The sequence below is a fragment of the Bufo gargarizans genome, chromosome 2 (assembly GCF_014858855.1).
Source record: "Bufo gargarizans isolate SCDJY-AF-19 chromosome 2, ASM1485885v1, whole genome shotgun sequence".
NCBI lineage: Eukaryota > Metazoa > Chordata > Amphibia > Anura > Bufonidae > Bufo > Bufo gargarizans.
The window spans coordinates 196447884-196464901 of NC_058081.1; the positions used below are offsets into that span (position 1 = coordinate 196447884).

The window sequence follows — 17018 nt, forward strand, 5'->3', positions numbered from 1 at the left end:
TACTCTTCCCACCCGTGGCCTCTGATATAAGTTCGTCCAGACGGGTTCCGAACAGGCGGGAACCCGTGAATGGTAGGCCGGCCAAAGAGCGTTTGGAAGCGGCGTCCGCCGCCCAAACCTTCAGCCAGAGTTCCCTCCTGACAGAAACTGCCAGGGCAGAGGAACGGGCAATGAGGGCACCCGCATCAAGGGAGGCCTCACAGACGAATTTTCCGGCCTGAACAATTAGTTGGGCTAAGGAACGGAGGTCCTGAACAGGGACGTCCGACCCTAACTCCCGTTCCAGTTGCAAATCCCATTCAGAGACCGCTTTGCCAACCCAGGCGGAGGCAAAGACCGGTCTAAGGGCCGAACCAGAGGCAGTAAATATGGCCTTGGAGAGGGATTCCGTACGACGGTCCTCAACAGACTGGAGGGAAGATCCGTCCTGTACAGGAATAGTAGTGCTTTTGGACAGGCGAGCCACGGGAGGATCAACCTTAGGCGGGGATGTCCACGTGGTCACAGAATCCGCTGGAAAGGGATAACAAATGTCCAGCTTTTTGGGTGTAATAAAGCGGACGTTAGGCCGAGTCCAAGCCTTGGATACCACAGAAGAAAAATCAGCGTGTATGGGAAAAACCTTGGAGGCCTGTTTGGGGCGGAGAAAGGACACGCCGGCCTGTTCAGAGCTGGGGGGGTCATCGTGTAGCTGAAAGGTATCACGGATGCTAGTGACAAGATGCCCCACCGCGGACGCCAATTTGGACGGAAGCTCTGAGTCCATGTCCACGTCCGAATCCGCCAGTTCTCCCTCAGAAAGCGTATCCCTTTGAGAGGATAGACTTGACTGAGCTCGCACGCATGGCGGAGAGAGCGAAGCATCTGGAGAAGATGTGCGCTCAACCCTTGAACGTTTCTGAGTATGCCGGGCCCTGGAAGATTCGCTGGGAGGCAGGGAACCAGTGGGGGCGGCAGAAACGGTAGTCCCAGCGGGTGCGACAGGGATTGTGGCAGCCTGCGGGAGAGGCGGTCTATCCACGAGACGGCCCACTACGTGTGTAAGGCTTTCCACCGCCTGAGACAGAGACCTAGCCCAGTCAGGGAGTTCAGAGGCACCGGGGGGCGCAGCGGGAAGCGGGCCCTGCACCGGGGCCTGACATGCAAGGCAATGCGGCTCAGATTGCCCACGCGGAAAAAGTTCCTTACAGGCGGTACAGGCATGGTACCAGGGTTTGGGGGCACCTGTGGGATCTGACATGCTGAAGTGTGGTTGTACTCTAATATAGAGACCACAAAGGGTTATAGCAGCTATGACCAGGAGGGTTAACTGTCCTACCAGTGCCTCAGAAGAACGTCAGGAGATGGCCCAGATCAGCAGCAGCAGAGAAGCAGTGAACAGCAGTGAGCAGCAGAGAGCAGCAGAGAGCGCCCACAGAAGCCGAGCGATGTACACAGGAGGTTAGAGTCCCCCACCGTGTCCCAGCTTCCTGTCAGGAGTGAGGAAGCGCGGGAAACCTCAGCAGAAAGCGCGGGGAACAAGCTCCGCCCCCTCCAGCGCTTGAAATGTCTCCTGTGAAGGAGAACGTAGCTCCGCCCCCAAAATGGCGCACGCGTAAGCCCCGCCCCCTTCCGGGACCGCTAAGCCCCGCCACCCGTTCTCGGAACGGAGCGGGCGGCGGCGGGAAGGGGGAGAGAGAGAAGAGAAAAATGGAGTCAGCCCCGAATGAGGGGGAGGGGGGGATGGAAGATAGCAGCGTGGGGGGGAACGGCGTGGGGGTGCTGAGGATGCTGCTGTGCTGCATTGTCCTGCAGATGAGCGCTCAGAATGAGCGACCACGGGTGCCCCCCTTACCCAGAGGGGTAGATGCTGCAGATAGGGACGGGGTATGGGCTGGAATAGCCATCTCACCGTCCGACGTCTTCACCCTCGTCCTTTCCAGCAGGGTCGCCCCTTCAGCCACTGGCACCGCAGTGGCAGGAAGCTGGAAGAGGGGCTTGGCGTGCGGGCGACCCCCTAGCTGGCGGGATGTAGGGGAGCCATTGCTGCCCAGATCCTCCTATTGCTTCTGTGGGGGAGGCAGCAGTGCAGATAAGTTGGCACTGGCGCAGCTCAACCCCGGGAGAGCAGAGAGGTCTAATGCGTCTCTGGTATCCCTAGGAAAAAATAAAACAACAAAATTAGAAGAAAAAGTAAAAATAACAAGGAGAAAACAGCCCTGCAGTAGCAGGGAGTGTCTTGCCTCCTTGGACACTAAGCTAAAACTGGCAGCCTCTCTCTCCAGGCTGAGGGTATAGCTGATGGAGGAGGGGCTTAACAGTTTTACTTAGTGTCACGCCTCCTAGGGAGCTGAGCTATACCCAAGGTCTGTGTCCCCCAAGGAAAATGGGCGAGAAAAAGATGTAAAAATCCCCCCAAACCATCTGAGGCACTTCATATCCTTACAAAATTCTCTGGTCCGCGCTGCACATCAATAAAAAAATAAATAAATAAGTTAAGCCATCTGACAAAGGGGGAAATACCGTGAGTCTCTCCCTTCAACAATATAGAGGAATGTGTCTTTCTCTACTGTCAGACAAGAATAGTTACGAAGTACTAAAGTGGGACCCTACCAGCCTATATTCGGCCGAGTTATTCCAAATTGTGCACGGGGGTCTGGTAGATAAATGCATAGGCCGGAAAGAACTTGAATTTCTGATACCCGCCAATCCAAAAATAGCAACATTTACGGACTCCCTAAAATACATAAGGGGACCGTCCCCTTAAAAGGACCGTCCCCTTTGACAGTCTCACTCAACATGTGGGGACCTATATTGACCATGTACTACGCCCCTTTGTGTCATTCCTACCGTCGTATCTTCGTGATACGACAGATTTATTAAAAAGAGTGGAGGGTATAACTATGGAACCAGAGAGTTGGTTTTGCCTCTACAGCAGCTAAATATTTCCTAGACTCCAGATCCAAGGATATGTACCACCATAACCTATTTGTCTTGCAACTTCTCAACTTCATTTTAACACAATTATTTTCTGTTTGAAGAACAGCTAAGGGGCACCGCGATGGGGAGCCCCTGTGCACAGACTTACGCTAATCTGCTCCTGGGCTAGTGGGAGGACACAGTGGTCTTCTCGGAATCTATGATAGAATGGACCAGACACATATCTCTCTGGTCCAGATTCATAGACAATGTTCTACTTCTCTGGTCAGGAACTGAAAGGGAGTTCCAACAGTTTATGAACAAATTGAACTCTAATCAGATAGGTTTATTCTTCACTTCAGAGATCCACCGCAATACAATTACTTTTCTGGACGTTGTTTTAGAGAGAGATAACAACTATATTAAAACAACGTTATTCTGAAAAAAGACCTCAACCAATAGCCTATTACGATGGGAGAGCTTTCACCCTAAGCCCCTAAAGAAAGGGATTCCTAAAGGACAGTACCTGAGGGTGCGGCAAAACTGTTCTGAACCTGAGACATTTACACTCAAAGCATCTAAGCTATTCCATCGCTTCAAGGAGAGGGGGTATCCCAGTCCGTGCTTCTATGAAGCATGGAACTGGGCCAAATCTAGGGACCACTCCTCTTTACTGTGACCACAATCAAAGAAAACGACCTCCAAAAGGACCTATAAGGATAATTGGGACCTTTGATTCTGAATCACAACAGGGCCGCGACATCTTGAGTCGCTATTGGTCACTAATTAAAACGGATCCGGATCTAACGACCGTTCTACCGGAAAATCCGTCCATCACCTTCAGACACATTGTCTGTGACAATTAATATAAATATATATGTTTCCAAATGAGCTAGTAGATACGTCACCTTGTCCAGCGTGTATAATCTGACTATGCGATCTTTATGTACCCTGACGATAGGCGCATTGAATGGGAAGGCGGAGTCACATGATCGGGATATAGACACGTGATCATTCGCGTCACCCGTTGATGCGATCACATGAAGGTTGGTCAACTGTACATACGTCATACCCGGAAGGGGGATTTAAATAGCGTGAGCGCGCCCTACTCTGTGCTGCCTCCACCTGCTGCGCATCCTGGAGATTCTGGGCTGCCTAACATGTATCCACATGGAATGACCGCATGCCGCCTTCTCCCCACGGACATCTAATAAGCTGCCAGACATATCGTATGGACAAGCAAGTACTGCTGGTGGCCACCAGCTGATACATCTATATCAGGGGGATATTTATCCCCAAACACGCTTCGGCACCCATGTAAATCATTGTTCTAATGTGCATTGACAATTATTAACCTATACATCTATTGTATATGTACGTATATTGTACCCTCCTCCTCTCTTGTATCTAGCTATCTTATAATATCAGAAAGGTATGGGTAGGGTCTATTACGAGCCTCCAAATGTGTTGATTGTCTTGTGTTATGCAACTGTCTGTCCTCGTCCATACTATCAACACTATTGAGTGATTGAGCGGAGGCTTAGCAGAATAATGCCGACTCGGACATGATGATTTATCTAGGTTTTGAATACCTTTATTTCAGAATTTATTTGATAATCCTATATAGCAATGGTGTTCCATATTAATGCTCACTAACCAATAGGATAAGCAATACCTTGGCCTTCTCCATATAGGTCTTGAGCTTATTTAAAGCTTCCTAAACATACAGTGGTAGTCTCTATAAATTACTATTGATATATGGGAGGAGCGACACTTGGGCCTCTCTCCTACTTTGGTGCAAAATTTTTGATGATGGACACTCCGTTCAGTTATATATGTTATGTCCCCTGAGGAGCCTGTAACCAACTAGGCGAAACGCGTAGGAGCGAATTAAGTGTCTGATTGACACTAGACTCATTTAACTGTTGCATCACTTATTTTCTATTGTATGTCATTGGGTGGCTCTCTTGCCACTCCACCATGAGGTTTTATTAGTGCATATTGTTTATTATTTTTGGGTATTTAGCCTAGGTCTCATCTTTGGACCAGCATTCCACATCTATCCCCGCGTCAGGGTCTTCCAGGTGTTACCAGGTTACCAGGAGGCACGAGATAAGGGATCACACTTATCAGGGCGGCTATTCCGTTTGCAGGCAGGGAGACATGAAATAGGGCTAGAATCAGGGACATCGCCCCATGAGTCTCTGCTAGATTATCTGCTGCCCTGCAAACATAGGCGAGTGGAATATTATTTCCACATTTAGATTTTTTGATTTATTTCACTATTTAGATTTTCTTTTTGTATTACAAGGGGTCACTGGCTTTTATTAATGATTTATTAAAAGTTATGTTTTAGTAATATGGTAATACTGTGAAGGACATCAATAAAAAAAGACGCAAAACAGACTAGCCATAACAATCTGCCTGAATATACACAGTCTACAAATGAATGACCTTCAGCTGAAGCAGGGCAACATCGTATCATTATATTATTAACTGGTGTCAGGCTCACAACTTAGACCAGGCATCCTTAAACTGCGGCCCTCCAGCTGTTGTAAAACTACAACTCCCACAATGCCCTGCTGTAGGCCGATACCTGTAGGCTGTTCGGTCATGCTGGGAGTTGTAGTTTTGCAACAGCTGGAGGGCCGCAGTTTAAGGATGCCTGACTTAGACTAAGGGTACTTTCACACTTGCGGCAGAGGATTCCGGCAGGCAGTTCAGTCGCCGGAACTGCTTGCTGGATGCAATCCGGGCGCAAACTGATGGCATTTGTCACACGGATCTGGACACGGATCCGTCTGACAAATGCATTGAAATACTGGATCCATCTCTCCGGTGTCATTCAGAAAAACGGATCCAGTATTTAAAAAAAAAAAAAAATTAAAAGAATTTTTAAAGGTCTGCGCAAAACAGAAGGGGGACTGAACTGATGCATCCTGAACGGATTGCCCTCTATTCAGAATGCATTAGGATAAAACCGATCAGTTTTTTCCCGGTATTGAGCTCCTGTGACGGAACTCAATACCGGAAAAGAAAAATGATAGTGTGAAAGTACTCTAAGGATAAACTGTACTATAGCAGCGGAGATAGAGCTTTGAACAGAAGCAAAATGCTAATTCAGGATATCTGGAATGGCAAGGTATCGGCTCTATACATGGTCACGTGGCACTGTGGTTTCAGACATACTAAACTAAAAGATTGCAAAATCAAAAGTTCAAAAGATGAAAGTTTACAGGGGTGACATTTATGGAGATTCTAAAAGTTAGAGCATGGTTGCAGGGGGTCAGTCTTAAGGGCTCATGCACACAAACGTATTTTGGGTCCGCATCCGATCCACATGTTTTACAGGTCGGATGCAGACCCATTCACGTCAATAGGGCCGTATAAGATGCGGACAGCACACCGTGTGCTCTCCGTATTCATTTGTCCGTTCCGTGGCACCCACAAAAATAAAGAACAGGTCCTATTCTTGTCTGCATTACGGACAAGGATAGGACTGTTCTATTATGGGCTGGACGTTCCGCAAAATACAGATTTCAAGCGTCTGGTATACGTATTTTGCGGATACGCAATTTGCGGACCATAAAAACGGATATGGCTGTGTGCATAAGCCCTTAGGGTACATTGACACTGTGTTTGCAGGATGTGTCAGAGCTATACATCGGGAGAATATCCTCAATGTAAACGATTGATACCTCTGACATATGCACCTGTATAGACATACGGTGGTAGGAACATCCATAGACCCTTAGCAAAAAAAGGAATACCAACGTATTCTGGCTTCACAAAGGCAAAAAGATAATCCTTCAACTTTCACTGGCTGAATGGTGACCTCTGTATAGGTTTGGAGAGGTCATTATCCTGCATTGATTCTGCAAAGGGTCAACACTGATCAAAGAAGTCGGGCATATATTCACAGCAGTGTGACATCAGCAGGTGTATGAACGGTGTGTGCATGGCACATGTCCAGCGTGTACATGGATAGTATGTGTCCAGAGTGTGAATTGTGTGTACAGGGCATGTGGGAGTTATGTGTCTAGCATGTATGGCATGTGCCCAGCGTGATAGGTGCATGAGCGGCATGTGTCCAGCAAGTGGGCGGCAAAAGGGTGGCATGTGCACAACATGTGAGTTGCGTGTTGGTGGCATGTGTCCAGGGTATAAGTGTGCAGCACGTGTCCAGCGTAGCTTGTGTAATATTGCATGTATCCTGTGCGAGTGGTGTATGTGCAGCATACATCCAGTATGGAAGTGGCGCATGTGTGGCATATATCTGCTTGTGGTAATGAGAGTGCGCATGAGTCCAGTGTAGTGCAGTTTTATTTATTAGCATTATGACTAATATAGTATTATGTTTGTGTGCTTTGTGGGTGTTGAAGGCAAAAGGCCCAAAACACATTTCTGACAGAGAGGCCCTATGGTAGTCCATAGATTCCTTCCATAAAGGCTGCACACATGAGCCACGGCCTATACAGGTCCTGTGCTGAAGGCTTTGTTACAGCCTCACACGTCTACCAAATCACAAGCTTTAACCCCTCACACACACTTGCTTTTCCAGTTTTCTGTTGCTGTAACTTAATAGCAATGTGGATTGGGGAGGGGGTAGCGATACAAAAGCCACAACACAGCAATGTTTGCCTTCCCCACAAGGAGGGGCTTTTCCTTGGAAACCAGTAAACAAAACACATAACTTTCCAGAAGAGGAAGTGCAGTAATGACACAGGATGAGTGAGCAGTGTGACTCAGAATGCAGCTTTACATGTGCCTGGGCACTTTAGCCAAGTTGGAGCAGATTGTCCAGATGTTTAATATCAATGATCTCATCGGTATCAGATCAGTGGGGGACTGACCGCAGGCACCCCGCCAATCAGCTGTGAGAGCGGCCTCCTCCTAGCCCATGTGACGTCACATTATCAGTCACATTCAAGAAAATGGGACTGGGCTGCAAAACCAAGCACAGAATCTAAACAATGTACGGCACTGTGCTTGTAAGCTGCGAGGAGGCCGCCTCTTCAAAAATTGTCGGACCCTCAGGATAGGTGTCATGCAGAACTTGCCCCAGTACAGAATAGTTCAGCCAATAATCAACACCCAAAAACCCCTTTAAGCTTCACAGTTGCTTTTCTGCCAAATAGCATGCAGTAGCAAGGCTTTCCAAATGGACACTCAATACACGGCCCAGACACAAGGCAGCACTCCCAACTACTTACATACAGTCAAAGCAAATGGTTCATACTGCACGAAACCTTCCTGCATCCAGGACTACATGCGTGCTAAACTGCCACCTTTTAGCCAGCACACTGCATGCTTGGCTTCAGAGGAGGAATGCTGGCTGAGGAAGTGGCGTGAATTTAGTTAATATGGTATTTTGATGATGTCTGCCACTGTAAAAAGCACTATAGAGAGAGCCAGATAGCTGGAGTGGTTTCAAAGGCATGCGACTAGACTGATAAAACGAGATTTTTGTATAACTTACCAGTAAAATCTCTTTCTCGCTCTTCCTTGGGGGACACAGGAACTCTTGGGTATAGCTTATCTCCATAGGAGGCGTGACACTAAGTAAAAGACTGTTAAGCCCCTCCTCCAGCAGCTATACCCTCAGCCTGGAGAGAGAGACTTCCAGTTATGTGCCCAAGTAGTGCAAGACAAAGGCAAGGAGTAACCAAACCAATACCAACAAGTCCGAAAAAAACACCCGAAGGCCAACAAAAAAAAATAATGGGCGGGCGCTGTGTCCCCCAAGGAAGAGCGAGAAAGAGATTTTACTGGTAAGTTATACAAAAATCTCGTTTTCTCGCCCAATTCCTTGGGGGACACAGGAACTCTTGGGACGTTCAAAAGCAGTCCACAAACAGGGAGGGACCACAATCAAAGCGAACCAGGCACCGTAAACATTAAGGCACCGCCGCCTGCAAGACCAAGCGGCCCAAAGCAGCATCCGCCGAGGCATAAGTGTTCACCCTGTAAAACTTGGTGAACGTGTGCAAAGAAGACCAGGTGGCCGCCTTGCACAGTTGTTCAGCCGAGGCACGATTACGCTGAGCCCAGGAAGCCCCGACCGCTCTGGTAGAATGAGCGGTAACACCAAAGGGCGGATCCCTGCCCCGAGCACGGTAAGCCTCAACAATAGCCATCTTGAGAAAGCGGGCAACAACCACCTTAGACGCCGCCAGCCCCCTGCGCGGACCCTCCGGAACCACAAACAGAGAATCCGTACGCCGAAAGGGTCTGGTCACATCCAGGTAGATCCTGAGAGCCCGAACAACATCCAGACGGTGAAGCTCCCGCTCCCGGGGATGCGACGGGGTCGGACACAGAGAAGGAAGGACAATATCCTCATTCAGGTGAAAGGCGGACACCACCTTCGGAAGAAATTCCGGAACAGGACGGAGAACCACCTTGTCCTGGTGAAAAACCAAGAAGGGCTCCACGCAAGAAAGAGCCGCCAACTCAGACACACGCCGAAGAGACGTGATAGCGACGAGAAAGAAAACTTTGCAAGACAACAAGCGAGGGGAAACCTTGCGCAGAGGCTCGAAAGGGGAAGATTGGAGAGCCGCCAACACAATGTTTAGATCCCAAGCAGGAACAGGAGGGCGATAGGGGGGAGCACAATGAGCAACCCCCTGAAGAAAGGTCTTAACCGGACCGAGCGGAGCCAGCGGACGCTGAAAAAGAACCGAAAGAGCCGAAATCTGACCCTTCAGGGTACTGAGACCCAAGCCCAGAACCAGACCAGATTGCAAAAAAGACAAGACCGTAGGAAGGGAAAACCTCAGAGGGGGAGTCCCCAAGGCCTCACAGAAAGCCAAATAGGCCCGCCAGGTACGATAATAAATCCTGGCCGAGGCCGGTTTCCGCGCACGAATCATGGTACGGACCACGTCAGCCGAAAACCCCCGCCGCGTCAGGACCGCGGTTTCAATAGCCACGCCGTCAAACGTAGCGACCCTAAATGCTGGTGGAAGATCGGCCCCTGAGAGAGGAGGTCTTCTCTGAGAGGCAGAGGCAAGGGAGCGTCTGCCAGAAGCAACATAAGGTCGGCGTACCACGGACGACGCGGCCAGTCCGGGGCGATTAGGATTGCTGGCGTGCCTTCCGCCGCAATCTTCCGAAGGACCCGCGGAAGAAGAGGCAGGGGCGGAAACACGTAGAGGAGCGAAAACTCCGTCCAGGGGAGGACGAGCGCGTCCGCGCCGTAAGCGTCCGGATCTTTGGCCCTGGCCACGTAGATGGGAAGTTTGTGGTTGAATCTGGAGGCCATGAGATCCACGTCCGGACGACCCCAACGGAGACAAAGAGACTCGAAGACGTCGGGGTGCAGAGACCACTCCCCCGGGTCGATCGTCGTCCGACTGAGGAAATCCGCCGCCCAATTGTCCACCCCCGGAATGTAAATGGCCGAAAGGGCCGGAACATGAACCTCCGCCCAGCGAAGGATCAGAGACACCTCCCTCATCGCCGCCGCGCTGCGAGTGCCCCCCTGGTGATTTATGTACGCCACAGCCGTGGCATTGTCCGACTGGACCCGAACAGGGCGACCCTGCAGCAACGAAGTCCAGTGTCGGAGCGAGAAAAGAATGGCTCTCAGCTCCAGAACATTGATCGGCAGTCTGGACTCCGACGGAGACCAAGTGCCCTGGACGGACCGGGGAGGAAACACTCCCCCCCAACCCCGCAGACTGGCATCGGTGGTAATCACCAGCCAAGTCAATGGCAGGAAGGACTTCCCCTGAAGAGGGGTCCGCAGCCACCAGAGGAGAGAGGAGCGAACCTGGGGGGAAAGGGGAAAATGCCGATCCAGACTCTCCTGGGACTTGTCCCAAGCGGACAGGATGGCCGTCTGAAAGGTGCGGGAGTGGTACTGCGCGTAAGGAATCGCCTCGAAGCAGGACACCATCTGACCCAGGACCCGCATGCTGAACCGGAAAGAAGGACGGCGGTGGGACAGAAGGCTCCGAACCGACCGATGGAGGAGCAGGCGCTTCTCCAACGGAAGACGAACCACCGCAGAATCGGTATCCAGCAGCATCCCCAGAAAGACCAATTGCCGGGAAGGAACAAGAGAGGATTTGGGTAGGTTGATAACCCAACCAAACTGGCGCAAGGTCTGCAGCGAGAGATCCACGCTGGCTGAAGTCAGTGACAGAGAAGGCGCCTTGATTAGGAGATCGTCCAGATATGGAAGCAGAAAAACTCCCCTGGAGCGAAGTAAGGCGAGGACCGGGGCCAGGACCTTCGTGAAAACACGAGGGGCCGTCGCCAGCCCGAAGGGAAGGGCAACGAACTGGTAGTGTTCGGACCCCACTGCAAAACGCAGAAAGCACTGATGACACCGTGCGATTGGAATGTGAAGGTAGGCGTCCTGGATGTCGATGGAGGCCAGGAACTCCCCCTGTTCCAGAGAGGCCACCACCGACCTGAGAGACTCCATCCGGAACCGCTGAAGACGAAGGAATCGGTTCAGCCGTTTCAGATCCAGAATGGGTCGCACCGAACCCTCCTTCTTGGGGACCACAAAAAGGTTCGAATAGAACCCCTTGAACCTGTCTCCCATAGGAACCGGGATGATGACCCCTTTGTCTAGAAGAGTCCGAACGGCAGCAAAGAAATCGGCCGCCCCTCGGGAATCCCGGGGAACCCGAGAGCGAAAGAACCGAACTGGGGGAAGGGACGCAAGCTCGAGTTTGTATCCGGAAGACACAACCTCGAGAGCCCAGGCGTCGGAGACGTGCGCCTGCCAGAAGTCCCTGAACAGGAGGAGACGTCCCCCCACCCGGGTGGGTGGGGGCGCACCTTCAGGCGGGGGGCTGCTTGGTCGCGGGAGCGCGAGCAGGTTGAGATTTGCGCCAGGAGGGCTGGGTCCGAAAAAAGGGTTTCTTACGCCTGTCCTGGACAGGGTTAGCGGACGGACCAGAGGCGGAGCGAGGAGCGGAAGCCCTACGAGAAGACCTGAAACGGGAGAAGGTGGGACGACCACGAGTGGAGCTCCTAGCCTTGGATTGGGGAAGATGGGTACTCTTCCCCCCCGTGGCTTCCGAGATGATTTCATCCAAACGGGTTCCGAACAAACGAGCACCAGAGAAAGGAAGGCTAGTAAGAGACCGCTTTGACGCGGCGTCCGCCGACCAAACCTTTAACCAAAGCTCTCTCCTAGCCGCCACGGCCAGAGCAGACGAACGGGCAATAAGAGCCCCTGCATCCAGGGATGCTTCACATACAAATTTTCCAGCCTGAACGATAAGTTGAGCCAGGGCACGGAGGTCTTGAATAGGGACGTCAGATTCAAGCTCCAGATCCAGCTGAGATGCCCATTCTGAAACCGCCTTACCCGCCCAAGCGGAAGCAAAGACTGGCCTAAGCGCGGATCCGGAGGCCGAAAAGACACCCTTTGTAAGGGCCTCTATACGACGATCTTCAGTGGATTGTAAGGAAGAACCATCTGCGACGGGAATAGCCGTGCTCTTGGACAAACGGGCCACAGGGGGGTCGACCTTAGGAGGAGACGCCCAGTTTGTGATGCAATCCGCAGGAAACGGATAACAAACATCTAACTTTTTTGGCGGGGTAAACCGTGCATCAGGACGGGCCCAGGCCTTAGAAACCACTGACGAAAAGTCAGCATGGAGAGGAAAAACCGCTGAAGCCTGCTTCTGGCGAAAAAAGGAAACACTGGTTTTCTCAGGATCAGGAGGATCATCGCGAATTTTAAAGGTATCACGGATACTGTTTATGAGGTGGCCCACAGCGGAAGCCAGCTTTGAAGGCAGCGCCGAATCCATATCCCAATCGGAATCAACCAGCTCCCCTTCAGAGGGCAAATCCTGCAAGGAGGAAGGGCCCGACTGAGAACGCACCCTTGGGGGGGATACCGAGGCATCCGAGGATGACCGGTGATCCGCCCTAGACCGCTTCTGGGATTGGCGGACTCTGGAGGAATCGCCTGCAGAGAGAGACTCAGACGGGTCGGCCAGGACAGCGGACCCGGAGGGCCCAGCAGGGGAATCATCCGGCTGCGACAAGGGCAACACATCTGCAAGTCGGCCCACAACGCTAGTGAGACTAACCACAGCCTGGGAGAGGGATCTAGCCCAGTCAGGGGGATCCAACAGGCCAGGGGGTGACACAACAGACGGCGGACCCTGCGATGGGTCTTTGCAAAGCGAACAATGCGGGTCAGGCTGCCCTTGAGGAAGGGGCGCCTTACATGCGGTGCAGGTATGATACCAGGGTCCCGCAGGCACTAAGGGGTCAGACATGTTGGTGGAAAAAAAAACTGCGTCCAGGCCAGGGGGCTGCAGTGGAGGAAAGGGTCAACAGTCCTACCAGGTCACAGAGGAGCAGAACGGCAGCGGCAACAGCAGCAGATCAGCGGCGGCAAGCAGTGGTCCGTTCTGAAGTGAGGATCACAGAATCACGCAGGCACGAGAGGAGGCGGGACCAGTGAGGCGCGGGAAGAAGAACATCCGGCCCCTGACTGAAAACCAGCAGGACGCGGCAACGAAAAAAACTCCGCCCCCCGCCGAACACAATTTCGCGCGCGCGCGCGCGCGATTCAATCCGCGCATCCAATCACCACATGTCCCACGCCGCAGCGAAGCGAAAGGCAGGAGCCGAAAAGACAGGGGCCTGTAGAATAGCGGCCCTGCGCGAACGGCCATCACAAGACCCGGCCGCTCCTAACAACCCTCCCATGAGCGCCGCTAGTACTGACAAGTAACATTAAGACACCGCCGACAGGCCGCCCCAGAGTCGGAGCAACAAGGTCAGCAGAACGGAGTACAGACAGAGCGGAGGAGAGGAAGTCACAAGGAAGGGAGAGGGAGGGAGGGAGGGGGAGCGGGGGAGCGGAATGGCTGCACTAGCCACCTCACCATGTGATGTCTTCACCCTCTTGTCCATCCAGCTGGGGCCGCCCCTTCAGCCACTGGCACAGAAGTGACAGTAGCTGGAGAGGGGCTTGCAGGTGGGCGACCCAGTGCTGGCGGGATGCAGGGGAGCAAGAGCTGCCCTGGTCCTCCTTTTCTTCTGTGGGGGAGGCAGCAGGGCGGATAACCGGCCCTGGCGCAGCTCAACCCCGGGAAAACAGAGAAGTCTGCTGCGACTCTGTTGTCCCTGTGAAAAAAATCAAGTGAAAATAAAATAAAAAAGTAAAAAATCAAAAAATCTTCACAAAGACAACTCTGCAGTGCAGAGGGTGTCTTGCCTCCTTGACACTAAGCAAAAAACTGGAAGTCTCTCTCTCCAGGCTGAGGGTATAGCTGCTGGAGGAGGGGCTTAACAGTCTTTTACTTAGTGTCACGCCTCCTATGGAGATAAGCTATACCCAAGAGTTCCTGTGTCCCCCAAGGAATTGGGCGAGAAAATGAGTTTAAAGTACAACTAACAGTTACTGACATTATACACTCATTATACACACTTAGGGCTCGTGTGCTGCCCGTTGCCGTATTGCGGACCGCATTCACTTCAATGGATCCGCAAATCCGGAGATGTGGAACGCAAGCACGAAATGGAACACTACGGAAGCACTACGGAGTACTTTCTGGGATTCCGTACCTCCGCACCGCAAAAAGATAGAACATGCGCTATCTTTTTGCGTAACGGAGGGATCGCGGACCCATTCAAGTGAATGCGTCCACTATCCCCATGAGGCTAGGCCACGGTCGGTGCCTGTGCATTGCGGACCGCAATTTGCGGTCCACAGCACGGGCTTCACACCTCCCCCTGTACAGCTATCAGTGACTGACATCTATCTCTGTATACACACTTACACAGAGAATTCTATCAATCACTCATAACACCTCCCCCATGTACAGCTATCAGTGACTGACAGCTATATCTGTATACACACTTACACAGAGAATTCTATCAATCACTGATAACACCTCCCAAGTGTACAGCTATCAGTGACTGACAGCTATATCTGTATACACACTTACACAGAGAATTCTATCAATCACTGATAACACCTCCCCCTGTACAGCTATCAGTGACTGACAGCTATATCTGTATACACACTTACACAGAGAATTCTATCAATCACTGATAACACCTCCCCCTGTACAGCTATCAGTGACTGACAGCTATATCTGTATACACACTTAAGGCTCATGCACATGGCCGCTTCCGGGCCATATTGCGGCCCGCATACGGCGTGTCCATCCCGCATCACAGATCGGCACAATCCGGGAGATGCGGAACGGAGGCATGGATCGGAAGCCCATTGAAGCACTACGGAGTGCTTTCATGGGTTTACTGTACGTTCCTCCACACCGCAAAAAAGTAGTGCATGCCCCACTTTTTTGCGGTGCGGATCATGGACCCCAGTTAAGTGAATGGGTCCGCGATACGCATGCGGCTGCCTCACAGTCAGTGCTCGTCCATTGCGGACCGCAAATTGCGGTCCGCAGCACAGGCACAAAGCCCTTACGTTTGTGGGCATGAGCCCTTACACAGAGAATGCTATCAATCACTGAAAACATCTCCCCTGTGTACAACTATCAATGACTGACATATATCTATGTATACACACTTACACAGAGAATACTATCAATCATTACTATCACCTTCCCTGTGTACAACTATCAGTGACTGACAGTTATCTCTGTATATATAGTTGCACAGAGAATGCTGTTAAATTCCAGCTCATTCTTGGCTTTGCAGTCAAGGAGGCGGTCCAATCAGTGACTGACAGCTAACTTGCTTGCGGATGAGATTTTCACGCAGCCCCATTCACTTATATGCGGCCAGCGTTGCATGAAAATCACAGAATATAGAACATGCTGCGATTTTCACGCAACGCACAAGTGATGCGTGAAAACCAACGCCCATGTACACAGACCCATTGAAATGAATGGGTCCGGATTCCGTGCGGGCGCAATGCGTTCGCATCACGCATTGCACACGCGCGGAATTACTCGCTCGTGTGAAAGGGGCCTAAAGAAAATGATGGGCGTGTTCACGTGAAGAGTATGATGTGCGGATGAGTTTTTGCCGATGTGCGTCACTCCTTGGTAGGCGAATGCATTAGGTCAATGTGAAACCAAGGGTGGAAGTGTAGTTCCCCCTTCCAGTCACATCCACGGGCATGAGTGCAGTGAATGCCAGTCCCCCTCGTGGCCTGTCGGGTTGCATGTGTGCTTGATCGTGACAGACATCATAATGGATCTTGACGGAACCATTATATGTCAATAGGGTCTATCACTCACAGCTTGGGTCTATCACTCGCTCTGCTTTTCTGCTCCAGTAACGAATGTCAGCTCTGCCTTAATTTATTTCAGAAGGTAGTTATCGGACTCCTCTTATGGTATCATGAAGAGTCATTTTCTTCCCCAGTTACGGTTTTGTTATGCCTTTTCCTGGACCTAACTCATGGTTTTTAACCAAAGTAACCACATTCATACAGAAATACAATTCACCAGACCTGTCCCCGTAACCGTTCACTACTCCCAATCCACCCCATGTCAGTTATTAATGGCCCATAGAAATTGCTGCATGAATATTATATGGGACACAGCATGTAATAAATATAGTTACTCGATCAGCTTCAGTTCCAGCCATACTTTTCTTTTGCCTTTTATACATACGGTAGGATGTATTAATGTACACAATATTAGGATTCATGTATATCTAAGCATATCAATCTCATGAACAAGAAGCTGTAATCACAAAGGCACGAGGGACGTAACTCACCAACAAAGAATTCACATTTAGAGTGTATAAGGCTTTCGGTCCACAGCCGACACCTCTCACTTTCTGTTAGCGACTCCACACCATAGCAAGTCTGATAATCCACCTTGGCAAGCACAAAAACCGGGATTTGCTAGTATAGAAGATAAACAGCAATTGATTAACAGACAGATACAAGAATGAAGCCAGACTATTATCAGCATTACGGGACAGAAACAGCCCAAAGCTACTATCAATACTAAAGGCCTTTGGCTACTTTCACACGTCCAATGTGAAACTCCGCCATGGCCATTCCAGCAGGCAAGCGGAAGATTGTCCGGACACAAACCACAGCATGCATTGGTTTGTGTCCGGCCGGTTCTCCTTTTGTCTGCCGGAATACGTACAGATCTTAATAGGGCTGGCGGACATTCCATCCGCATCTGGCA

General features: G+C 51.0%; 1 protein-coding gene across 3 annotated transcripts in view; it reads right to left on the reverse strand.

Moving 5' to 3' along the window:
• Positions 1-17018, reverse strand: part of ICE2 (interactor of little elongation complex ELL subunit 2) — a 135011-nt gene that overhangs the window by 43941 nt on the left and 74052 nt on the right. For all 3 annotated transcript variants that reach the window (XM_044279861.1, XM_044279862.1, XM_044279860.1), the window contains one exon: positions 16594-16723. In XM_044279861.1, the coding sequence (XP_044135796.1) occupies positions 16594-16723 (130 nt within the window). The remainder of the gene's footprint in view (positions 1-16593; positions 16724-17018) is intronic.